The 12,766-nt window shown below is 37.3% G+C and overlaps 1 protein-coding gene across 1 annotated transcript in view; it reads left to right on the forward strand.

Annotated features, from left to right (window-relative positions):
* The window catches only part of gry (trafficking protein particle complex subunit 11 gry), a 147,813-nt gene that overhangs the window by 67,319 nt on the left and 67,728 nt on the right, over positions 1–12,766 (forward strand). Inside the window, exon 11 of the mRNA XM_067152633.2 lies at positions 7,480–7,687. Coding sequence (XP_067008734.2) covers positions 7,480–7,687 — 208 coding nt within the window. The remainder of the gene's footprint in view (positions 1–7,479; positions 7,688–12,766) is intronic.

Consider the following 12,766-nt stretch of genomic DNA (forward strand, 5'->3'; position numbering starts at 1 on the left):
TAACTGGGTACGTCTGGTGCTGCGATCTAGCGGCAGATTGTTTGTAGGTAGTGTTACACATTTGAATATGGAACGAGCAGGCAGTATAAGCAGCCATCGGATGCAGATCGAGCAGGCAGTGCCCGTGAGATATCCGAGTGTATTATTTGAATACTGTAAATGCACCTTTTTGGATACATTTTGGAAATAGTTCTTTTTTCTTGGCATTTGAAAGGTATAAACTGTGAATCAAGGTTAAATGCATGCAGTAACGGGCCTTAGAATATTTTATAACGCGGCAACTGTTGGTACTTCTGAATTGCAGATTGGCGGTTAATTCGAAATCACGTAATTCGAAGTCCGATTTTTTAGTCCCAACGACTTCGAATTAACGAGGTTTTACTGTATACAGTTCGTAGTCAGTTTATGGAAATCTTGTACCGTGTAAATTAGGCCTACATCGAATTTTAAAGGTTATGTTGAACTCGAGAATTCAGTATGTTTCGAATGTAAATTTTGATTCTCAAGTTTTCAAATGCATTATATTCATTTCTGCCCGTCACTAATCACAATCAAATTGGAAAGAGAAAAGATAACCTTAACACTTCTGAAATTACGGTTATTTGCGACCTTGAGCTTAACTGGAAAGCGCGTTCACTGTACAAGTCAGCACAAGTGCGAAACGATACAAAGTTTTAAAATGTAACATCCACAAATAAATCGACTGCAGTTTTTATAACATTTTAATACAAAAACATGAAATTCCCACTCTTATATTAGGACCAAAACAGTAATAGGCAATCCCAAAACCTCCCATGCTTTATGTATGTAAGGTGCAACATCTGTCCTGGTCTCAATAACATAATCGTATACGATATTAAATTACTAAATTTGTGTTACTTAAGAAGGAGCAAATTCGATTCCTGCCTGAAAGCCCAGTGACTATATAGTGCCCTGAGTGAAGTGCCGAAAATCTGTTCAGCGATACACTCAAAAAGTAAAAAAAATTATAATAACCGTCTTATTAATAAATGGTTTATAAAATTTGTACAAGGTTTATACACCGTTTATGTGAAATTCGTTACTAATAAACCGTGTATAAGCCTCCTGTGTATACATCTGTTATAGTTATTCATTGAATTGCTTATACAGACCAGGACCCTTGTATAAGCGCTGTATAACAGCGAGTAGCAGAAAAAGAAACGAGTGAGCAGTTTATTTTCGTGGTATTTATTGTCTACAGTAATATAATCATGGTGAAATATTCGACTTATCCATATAACATTGAACACACATTGAAAGAATGGACGATAACGGTGATGATCTTCACGGTATGTTAAACATAGAAGACATACACCATTCAGAGGTTATGGAGCCTAGACATCTTCGTAAAGTAAAACACTTTAAAGAGACGGAATTACAATGAATGACTATAAAAGAAATGATGGTTGGGCGTATTTTTGTGTAATAATGTGTTACTGCTTAATAGACTTTTGAAATTGCTAGTTTATTATACAAAGATCTTTATCAAATTTGAGTACCCTAAAAAGGGACATATTCCTTGACATAAAAATGGTATAACTTGAAAACCGTACGTAATATGATTTCCATACTTTGTAGTTGAATACGCAGAAATATGATGCTTAAGTGACTAATAGAAACTTTTTTGATCAAACCTTTCTTTTAAGCTACAAAACAGTTTTTCCTTTCTCCTGAAAAGTAAGGATTTTGTAATGTATACCGTACCCTTTTCAACTCGGCGATTCAATTACAATTGCTTACATTTTCCGAAATATCCCAGATAGGAGCTTTTGATCTTTTCGTAAGCTTTTCCATTTCTTTTTTGCCGTTCATTACACAAGCAAGCTGAAGAAATGTTGATATTAATATAAGCCCATTTCCAGCTGTCTCACGGAATGACAATAACGATAAAAGAAATAATGGTTGGGCGTATTTTTGTGTAATAATATGTTACTGCTTAATAGACTCTTGAAATTGCAAGTTTACTGCCTCTACAATGAACTTTCTCAAATTTGAGTATAAAAAGGGACATATTCCTCGACATAAAAAATGGCATAACTTGAAAACCATACATAATATGATTTCCATACTTTGTACTTGAATACGCAGAAATATGATGTATAAATGCCTTATAGAAACTTTTTTGATCAAACCTTTATTTTAGCTACAAAACAGGTTTTCCTTTCTCCTGAAAAGTAAGGATTTTGGAATGTGTACGCTTTTCAACTCGCCGATTCAATTACAATTGCCCACGTTTTCCGTACTATCCCAGTTAAGAGCTATTGATCTTCGCTTAAGCTTTTCCATTTATTTTTTGGTATTCATTACACAGGCAAGCTGAAGAAATGTTGATATCAGTATAAGCCAATTTCCAGCTGTCTCACTTTGTGTTGCCACTGCCTTTTCGATATGCCGTGCTACTGCGCGACTTTCCGGAAAGTTTTGCTCGTAGATAACCAGCAGAAGCGATCATAAAAGCGGTGAACGTGCGAAAAACGCCAGTGAACTGCAGGAAGAGATTCCTACGCCTTGGAACGAGTGTATATGTGCTGTATAGTAATACAATGCTTATACCATGTTTATTAGTAAGAAAAATATAAAACGCTTATACAGGGTTTATTCACTGTATAACTATAGAAGTGTTAAACAACTGTATAAGGACTTTTTATTAGTAAGACGGTAAATTAACATCTAATCCTGGACATAATATAGAAGTTTTGCAAGTACGAACATTTGACGAAACTTGTTTCGTCTTTAAGTAGAGCTGTTGAAATGTGCCCTGTCTCCTTCCAATTGTTGTGGGCACTCTCTTCTTTATGATTTCCGAAGATTCTTTAAACAATACCACCCGAATGCGATGCTAAGATGGTCCCTTATGGAAGTTCACCGCCGATCACTTTTCCAGTACAGTACTTCCTCAAATTACTGCAATGACAGGATGTTAATACCAAGATCCATAAGTATGCCGTAGCCGTCCTTCCGTGAGACACAGTTTCTTGAAAAACGCGTGATCGAGGATTTACCGTTGATGGGACTGAAATTTCTGGACGGTTGATCCGGGAAATCGTTTGTTCGAGGAACGGATAATGCAGGATTTTTACAACGTGATTTAATTAAGATGCTCACGGGACCACGTAATTTGAACGATTAATACGGAAAAACGTAGTTTCCGGGAACGTATAATCGAGGTTCTACTGTACTCATATGCAAAGATAAAGAGGATATTCAGGACTGCCATAACAAATGCATCAAGTTAATGTTGCATACCAAGATTAGATGACATGAGATGTGATTTCTACTACGAACTAAAAAGGAAAGCAGAGCAATGTGAAGAATGGAGAGCTGCTGCCAAACAGCCTCACGGCTGATGGCTAGAGAGAGAGATCAAGATCTGGGAAAGGATTATTCATGGAAGATTAAGGTTTTGAGCCTGAAAGAGGGAGAATGAATGCAATCTTCGCTCTGAGACAGCTAATGAAGTGCTGTAGGGAGATGCAGATGGTGTCTATTGGCCTGGAGAAGGCATACAACAGATTGCCAAGATAAGAGGTCTGGAGATGTATGAAAGAAAAGGGAGTCCCAGAAAATTACGTGATGCTAGTTATGAAAATGTATTAGGGACTGTGACAGAGGTTGGAAGTAGTGTCAGCATTTCAGAATGGTTATCTTTGGAAGTTGCTTGTTGTGGTGTAAAAATTGCATTTCTGTGTTTTGACTTCTTGCACTACCTATGGGTCTAACAAGTGTTATGGTTGACAATACGAGCTAGAAAATTAACTTTATATCTTGTAACCTATGGGTCTTCTTAACAAACTAAGTTACACAGCAGTTTGAGTCTTCACCACTTGATGTCATGAAAACTTTGTACAATTGATAAGAAAATTAGTGAAAGCTGTAATTGTATTTTTCTCAAAATGCAGTTTTCTTAATAGCAACAGTCAATAATTAATACCTTCTGAAGTATTTCACCTAGAAGTATGAACTCCTTTTTTAAATGCTCAGTATCTTATGCTAATTTTAGAACTAGAATAATCTCAAAAATGAAAAATCTGACTTTAGGTCCCTTTTTGCGCAACAGTTAACGTATGATGTGATTTCCATAAGTTACGATAGGAGCTATTGCTGTGTTGAATAGCGACTTTGCCATGCTGATGAAGCAATGGAAAGAAAACGCAAGACCATAAGAGACCACATGGCTCAAGACTTGGAAGGATGATCATGATGATGATGATGATGATGTACATGGCTGTGATAGTTGCTGCTGACCGCTCTTGTATGTGAATACTGAAGGAAGTTGCAGTTATCTGTAGTGTGATTCGTTGAGGTTTCTATTTTCTACCAGTTCTCTTGAGTTTTCAGTTTCTCCAGTGGCTTGTTTCAGCCTGTCTTGATCCAGCTTCCTGAAGGGTCGGTTTTCCATACTAATTTTTTTTTTCTGAAGTTGCATGAGTTATTTGTATGAAGAACTCTGTGACTATTGGGATGTGTTTTTTTATGGGGGCTGCATTAGATGTCCATAGCCCTCCTTGTTTGTTTATGTGTAGTCTGACTCCTCTGTAGAAAATGAGGTTGATTGCACTAGTTCCATTTGGTACTATGTACACTGGTATTTATTTTCTGTTCACTAGTCTGAAATCTTCCTCTTCTTTTCCATGATTAAGTCCATCTTAGTGTTGGGTTTATTGATTCGGCAGTCTAAATCTCCAGCAAGGATTACATTTTTCTCATTTCTGGATTGTTTAGTAACCTTAGATGCTGTCTCTGTTATGTCTTCTGTGGGTACTCCTGGAAGAATGTAGATACCTATCAACATGACCAAGTTAGTTCTGATAATTATCTTGTTTTCCTCCTTGAACACTGCCTCAAAATCTCCCAATGTTCTTCTCAGGAAACCCCTTGTGGGTGGGGGCCGCAGACGAAGAATCCACCCACGGTATCCATTGCCTGTCGTAAGAGGCGACTAAAAGGAGCGACCAAGGGATGATTATATTAGAACCATGAAACTCCTTGCGATTAGTACCACCACGCGGGGAACACCATGGGTCGATTTTACTTGCGCGTAATACCACTATGTTAGGTACCACATAGGTTTGTGATTAGTAGCACTAATGAGTGACACCATGGGATGATGGAACACATGGTTCTGGTTTGCCTGTGATTAGTACTCACTATATGAGGAACACCACAGGATAGTACGAGTCCCTGTGGTTAGTACACTTAGGTGATGAACACCATAGGTTTGCGTTGCCTGTCAGTGGCGCCGCAGTGTGCGAAACACAGTAGGTCTGTAATACATGTGTGAATTTCATTACCTGTGAGTAGTATCATAATGTGTGGAATACCGCGAGTCTATGCTAGATTAGTACTGCAACATGGCAAATACCACGGTTCTAGTTTTCTAGTGATAAGTACCATTATGAGGGGCCGATGACTTGGATTGTGGACTCCTTTTAACTACAAGCATCATCGATTTAGTATCGTGAATAGAAGCAGTCCCTTGGTCAGTAATACTATTGTTTTACACCTGCTTCTGTGCATGTGAGGCACTGTGGGGCGGTTCCACCGATCATTTTAAATTCATATCCATCCATTCATTCTTCGTCCTCACGTTTTGAATTGTGGTCAGTGGAGAATTTTGGGTTTTTAATTTGTCATTTCATTTCATATCATTAGGGGACGATGACCTAGATGTTAGGCCCCTTTAAACAACAAGCATCAATCAATCAATCAATCAATCAATCAATCATCTTCTCAGGAAGCAAGTGACTCTTGCAGATCTCCCTTTCGTCGATCTGGCATGTGCATGCGTGGCATAGAATACTTGCAACTCCAGTGTTTCCATGAGAAATGTTTGAGTAAAAAGTATTGCGTCTGTGTCTTTTAATATCTCTTGTGGTATGTAAGACAGTGCGTTTCTTATTCCCTCAATGTTCCACAGCAGGACTTTAATGGTCTTACATGAGATATTCTCCATCTTCTTGTCCTCTTTGGGAATAAATAAACTCTCCGAAATCAAAATCTCCTCACAATTACTTCCTTTGGCTATAACTTTGGGTCTCTCTGATGTCATGGTTCTTTAAAGGGATTCCAACTTTGAACGCTTTGAAATTACCTCTGCTATTGGAAGATCCTCACATGTTTACCAAGGAAACTGATCATGATTTATTTCTTGGCATTCTGATTCAATTGTCCTATGTACAACCACACAGTGCTGTTTCCAGCATGTAGGTCTTCATCTTGTTTCGTGCCGATTATTACTTGTAGCCTTTGTGAGTGCTGCTGACTTCTTTGTCATCTTCCTACTACCTTGTTAAAACGTTTCTGCAGGGGACAACAAAAATGAACGTGTTAAGTGAGGAAATGTACTACTGAATATACAAATAAAAACTATCCAACAGGAATATGGAAACACTAGATACGATATTTTCCGACACAAGGGCATTTACATGTTACATATCTCATGTTATGGTCCGTATTGAAATGTACTTAAAGTCAAATACATTGAGTATCCTCGAGTACAGTGAAAACTATATCCACCCTTTCTAAACATGAGAGAAAAGTATCAAAAGGTGTGAAAAACACGCGAAAACCTTTTCTGCTGGGGCTTATGAAATAAGTGCACTAAAAGTTGTGAAAAGCACCAAACAACAAATATGAAAACATATTCACGGGGGCTAATAAAAATATCCAAGTATTATTGCAGATCACACTCTTTCTAAAACAAATATTAGAAGAAGCCTTTTATTCGGAGCAGTGGGTTATTAAACATTATTTTTAAATCTAGTTTCTTTCACAAGGGATGGCAACATTTTCAGGGCTAGGTAAAATGTGATTGTACTTGTAGTAAGCGATAATAGCGAAAATTTGTGATGCGATAGATATGTATACATGTTCTTAATCCAAATATAGGCTACTGGTACTGTATCATGCAACAGATATTCACTACAGTTCACTATACCACTCAACAAAAAATAAATTTCTAACTTTTGAATGGAATGCAAAATACAAGCACAAATAGACTCACTGTGTTGTTCAGCAATTTTGCTGCTAACCGGCAAGCAAAACTGAACATTCCTGAGGCTAACGGCTTGCTCCCCGAATGTGCAACTTACCCTGTGAAGTTCAGGAATTTAAGGCCTTTTTCTGTAATCACGCAACTGTGGCGATGGATCTTACTCAAGTTGAAAAAAATGGCAATCATAAAGATAACACACATACAAGTTATTCATTGATTTTAATAAAGTAACCACTTTCTTTGCAAAATTTGAAGGGTTGCAATTTATTTTTTATTTTATTTATTTATTTATTTATTTATTTATTTATTTATTTATTTATTTATTTATTTATTTATTTATTTATTTATTTATTTATTTATTTATTTATTTATTTATTTATTTATTTTTATTTTATTTTAGTTTTTTGCTCATCAGTGTATAATCAGAAACAAATTTGAATGATTTGCAATTTGTTTGTTTCCAGGCTCTTGACACACATGTTAAACGACTACCGCTGTGAGAAGTGGTGGCTTTTATTGTCCAATATTCTATCCCGGGCACTGTGTTGTGCTTACCTTGCTGCCAATGTGCAGGATTATGTAATGTTGTCTCTAGAAGCACTGGGTCCTACAGCAAATCTACCACCAAATGAGAAAATTAGGATATTCAACAATCTGGGAAAGGTTTTGAAGGTAAAAAGAACTATGAATTTTGTATGACAAGTTTTATTTGATACATAGTGCAGTAAGAACCTAAGGAGTAAAACTACCTTTAATTTGATTACTGTATAACATTGTAGCTCTCCTCATCATATTCAGACAGCTACCACTCTACCAACCACCACAGAAACATGCAATAGTGATTACTTCCCTCCATATATAGGGTTGGCACCAGGAAGGGCATCCGGCCGGAAAACAGGGCAAAATCCACACTGTGTTGTTCAGCAATTTTGCTGCTAACCGGCAAGCAAAACTGAACATTCCTGAGGCCAACGGCTTGCTCCCCGAATGTGCAACTTACCCTTTGAAGTTCAGGAATTTAAGGCCTTTTTCTGTAATCACGCAACTGTGGCGATGGATCTTACTCAAGTTGGAAAAAATGGCAATCATAAAGATAACACACACAACTTATTCATTGATTTTAATGAAGTAATCACTTTCTTTGCAAAATTTGACACAGTTCGCACCCGCGACCCCACAGGTGTGGGAAAAAGCTGTAGCACAAGAAGAAGACTGTATAACGTTGTAGGACAAGGTATCAATAGCTGATGTATCAGCTGATCAACTTCAACCTATCCCTACCCTGGAAGTATAAACCCCCCATGGCACTACAGCCCTGAAGGGCCTTGGCCTACCAAGCTACTGCTGCTCAGCCCAAAGGCCTGCAGATTACGAGGTGTCGTGTGGTCACCACGAAGAATCCCTTCGGCCGTTATTCTTGCCTTTCTAGACGGGGGCCGCTATTTCACCATCAGATAGCTCCTCAATTCTAATCACGTAGGCTGAGTGGACCTCGAACCAGACCTCAGATCCAGGTAAAAATCCCTGACCTGGCTGTGAGTCAAACCCAGGACCTCCGGGTAAGAGGCAGGCATGCTACCCCTACACCACAGGGCTGGCTTACCCTGGAAGTATATACAAGAGAGAAATTGGACTTTGTTTATCATGAGTTACCAACATTAATAATAGTTTCGGTCTACAGGCCTTTGAACAAGCTAAGTTTCTCCTTCAATCCTCATAGTCCATTTCACTGCAAGAAAATAGTACTTAATGAAGCAAGTTGGCTGCACAGTTCGGGCTGCTTAGTTGTGAGCTTCCATTGATGGGTTCAAATCCCACTGTCGGCAGCCCTGAAGATGGTTTTCTGAGGTTTTCTGCTTTTGCTGGGGCTATACCTTTATTACAGCCACAGCTGCTACCTTGCCAACCCTAGCACTTTCTCAGTCATCCATCACCAGAAATCTTCAATGAGTTAACACATTGGAGACCGTGTCTTTAAGGTAGCATATGGGCAGGCAGACCGCCATATTTTGAAGGTTGTTAAAAAATTGTAGAAAATAGTAGATAGGTTGCAATTGTAACACGTATATATCATCAAAAAATTAAAAGTGTCTTTTCTACAGATTTAAAAGTCGCATTAAGATCTATTGAATACTTTTCACATGTCTGACAAGAAAGTCTTACACATTATGAGCTTTAATGTGGAATAGTTTGAAGCATTCAGGGACACAAAATGCTGCTGAACACATTGGATACCGCCGGCAAGTCTCTTTTCTCATTACTTTCCCATTTTATGCTTTTCCTTTATCTGCACAGACTTTGCAAGTGCATCCAAATCACCAAAAATACCCGACGGATGTGAATCAGTCCCTGCCTTTGAATTATCATTGCTTGCATCACTTCATTCAAAATTAATCTCCAGTCACATGAAAATCATGAAACATTAGCTAAATAAACTACAAAGCGCAAAATCACACCTGGGTAGAATATGATAGAATGGGTTATAAATACCTTCATCACTGACATGAAGTTCGAAATCATGGTCTAGATCTGAATCATCTACCTCTTCTTCTGAACCACTGTAATAAAAAATCTCTTCTAAAATTTCTACAATTCCACTCTCATTCAATGATCCAATCAAGATAGCAGAAACAAAACACAGTCTAAAACCTTCGAACGATGTAAATGAAACTGAAAGCGCGCGCCTTGAGCAGCTGGAAACAAGGCTGGGAGCATGGAGTGTAGAAGCGAACTCGAGCAAAAACAAGCTGCTATAATTTCGAGAAAACGACAGAGGACACAAACGCACGGTATAGCTGTTATAAAAGTTCTTTAATGAGGTATGTATAGTTTCCGCTCGATTCTCATCCTGGCTGCGTTGACAATATAAGAAATACGCGGTCAGTCTGCGCTGTTACCCCACCCCGATACACACTCGAGATCGGTCTCCAATGTGTTAAAGAAGTATTGTTCTTATGGCTTGCATGGTTAGCATATCGAACAATCAAACAGGTCCACTTGACCCTTTTTTTTAAAGCATGAAGTGAATATCAATCTTTTTGAAACTTCCTACCAGAAAAATGTCAAATAGTGCAAAACAATTACTTTTGGAAACTTCCCACATGTTATAATGTCTTACATGGTATATGCAAGAAACTGCTCATTGTGTTGATTGCATACTTGAATTCTGACAGAGAAGAATAATCCTTGGATTTTTTTTTTTTTTCCCTGCTTTTCACACACCTGCTTTAATTTCTTTAATATAATATTACGTACATCTTTTAGCTAGTTTTCAGCAGACATGCCTTGGAAGTCGTTATAGTAAGTCTTTCCAAATAGTTTGGTGGCATTTAGTTTGCAGTAATAGGTGGTAGAGAAAGAACTCTCCCTTACTATTTCATTGATTCTGAAATGAAAATACTTTGTTTGAACTCTGTTTGATAGTGTTTAAGTCTATTTTCAGTATGTTCTTTTTGCAACGTAGGCCTCAGTCACAAAAAATACCCACCATTATCTTTTCTATGCCTGTATAGGGAAGATTTTATTGATTCCATTGTGAACCTTTAAAAAAAAAAGTCTCAAGAGTTTTCACCTATTTCTACATGAGTATCAGCAGTATTGTTTTTACATTGAAATATTGTTCTTTTTCTTTTTTCTTTTTTCTTCCCCAGACATGAACTCATGCTCATTGTCAGCATGCACTAAAGCAAATTGCAGACCTGACAGAAAAGCCTCTTGAGGAGTGAATATAGCCCAGTTTTTCTGGTGTGCTGTACACTGATCTATCTCTTTCCATCTCTTTACACAATGCTTTTCCTTTTGTTCCTTAACTTATTCTGAAATACTTATGGCATTGTAATATCTATCTCTCTTTCGAAATTTGAATGTCATCATTCACACATTGCTAAATTGGCAGTTCATTTCTAAGGAAAAATGCACTTATTTTTTTGTGTTCCACTTATTACGGTCCCGGTATGCTTCTTTTCTCTGTAGGGCATCCCATGTTTCTTCTCTTTTCTAGGGAGTCCAATTTGTCTTTGTCCCAGAACGATATTTTAAAAATACTTCCTCCGTGTTTGAATCACCTGCATTCACTTAACGTGTCTTAGCTATTTCAGCCTTGCAAACACTCAACCTTTCTTTCATGGTCAGGAATAACAGCTTGGACATAGGTTGTAGTCACAACAACAACAGCCAGGTATATAAAGAAAAGAGTAAAGGCCATGGCAAAACACTGTTTTGAAGCTCAGACATATTCAAGATTACGGTCTGCTGTCATCATAATGGAAATTTGAGTTCTCTAACTGAATGTACTAGTAAATTGCCAGGTTGCTAGGCAGTAAAAGAAATCAAAGAGGAATTTGGAAAGGGAAGCACAACCCAAGGAGAGGAAATCAAAACCCTGAGATTTGCCGATGATATTGTTATTTTATCTGTGACGGCAGAATATCTGGAGAAATTCCTGAATGGTGTGTGGACAAATTCTTTGGGAAGGAGTACAGGATGAAAATAAATAAGTCAAAAACAAAAGTAATGGAATGCAGTCGAACGAAGTCGGGTGGTGGAAGAAATATTAAATTACGAAGTGAGGTCTTAAAGGAAGTAGATCAGTATTGTTACTTGGGTGGTAAAATAACTAATGATGGCAGAAGTAAGGAGGACATAAAATGCAGGCTACCACAAGCAAGGAAGGCCTTTCTTAAGAAAATAAATTTATTCGCTTTGAACTTTGATATAGGAATTAGAAAGATGTTTTTGAAGACTTTCGTGTGGAGCGTGGCATTGTATGGAAGTGAAACATGGACGATAACTAGCTCAGAAAGAAAGAGAATATAAGTTTTTGAAATGTGGTCTGACGGGGTGAGATGGGTAGATTGAATCACAAATGAAGAGATACTGAATCGAATTGGTGAGAGGAGAAAGATTTGGCTAAATTTGATGATAGGACACATCTTAAGACACCCAGGACTTGTTCAGTTGGTTTTGAAGGAAGTGTAAGCAGTAAGAATAGTAGAGGTAGACCAAGGTATGAATATGACAAGCAGATTAGAGCAGATGTAGGATGCAGTAGTTAAATAGAAATGAGAAGATTAGCACAGTAAAGGGTGGCGTGGAGAGCTGCATCAAACAAGTCTATGGACTGATGACTCAAACTTAACAACAACAACAACAACAACACACTAGGCTTACTATATTTTTTTTTTATCTACCTGCGGACACACTTATGATAGATTTCTTGGCATTGAATTTCTTAATTTTTTAAGGCTCATACTGATTTCCCTAATAATTTCATCAAACTACTTCAGGTAACTTAATCTTATACTTAAAATATTTATTTCATAACAACTGAGCAGTTAAGGTAGATATTGTTATTTAAACATGAGAAATGTTGAAAACAATCTATATTGGAGGTCAAACATTGAAGAAAGGAAGACTGTGAATTTACACAGGAAAAAAAAAAAAAAAAAAAAAAAACAACTTCTACATTCCATCAAATTTCATGTGTTTAAAATGAATTAATGCCCATAGCAGGGAATTTCATCCTAAAAACCTCTCTCAAACATAAGATGCTAGCTGCACTATTGCTCCGTTGTAAGTACTGTACCTGACAGTATATTTTGTCTTAATAACATAAAATTCACAACATGATCATTTTGATTGATTTTAACATTTAGTGAGTGTTTAACCATGGCTATTCAAAGTCTGCCTCTTTTTGCATGATTGAAAATATACTTTCAACAACATTTCCTTGCCTTTCACTAACATTCAACA

Source organism: Anabrus simplex, chromosome 8 (genome assembly GCF_040414725.1).
Source record: "Anabrus simplex isolate iqAnaSimp1 chromosome 8, ASM4041472v1, whole genome shotgun sequence".
Classification (NCBI taxonomy): domain Eukaryota; kingdom Metazoa; phylum Arthropoda; class Insecta; order Orthoptera; family Tettigoniidae; genus Anabrus; species Anabrus simplex.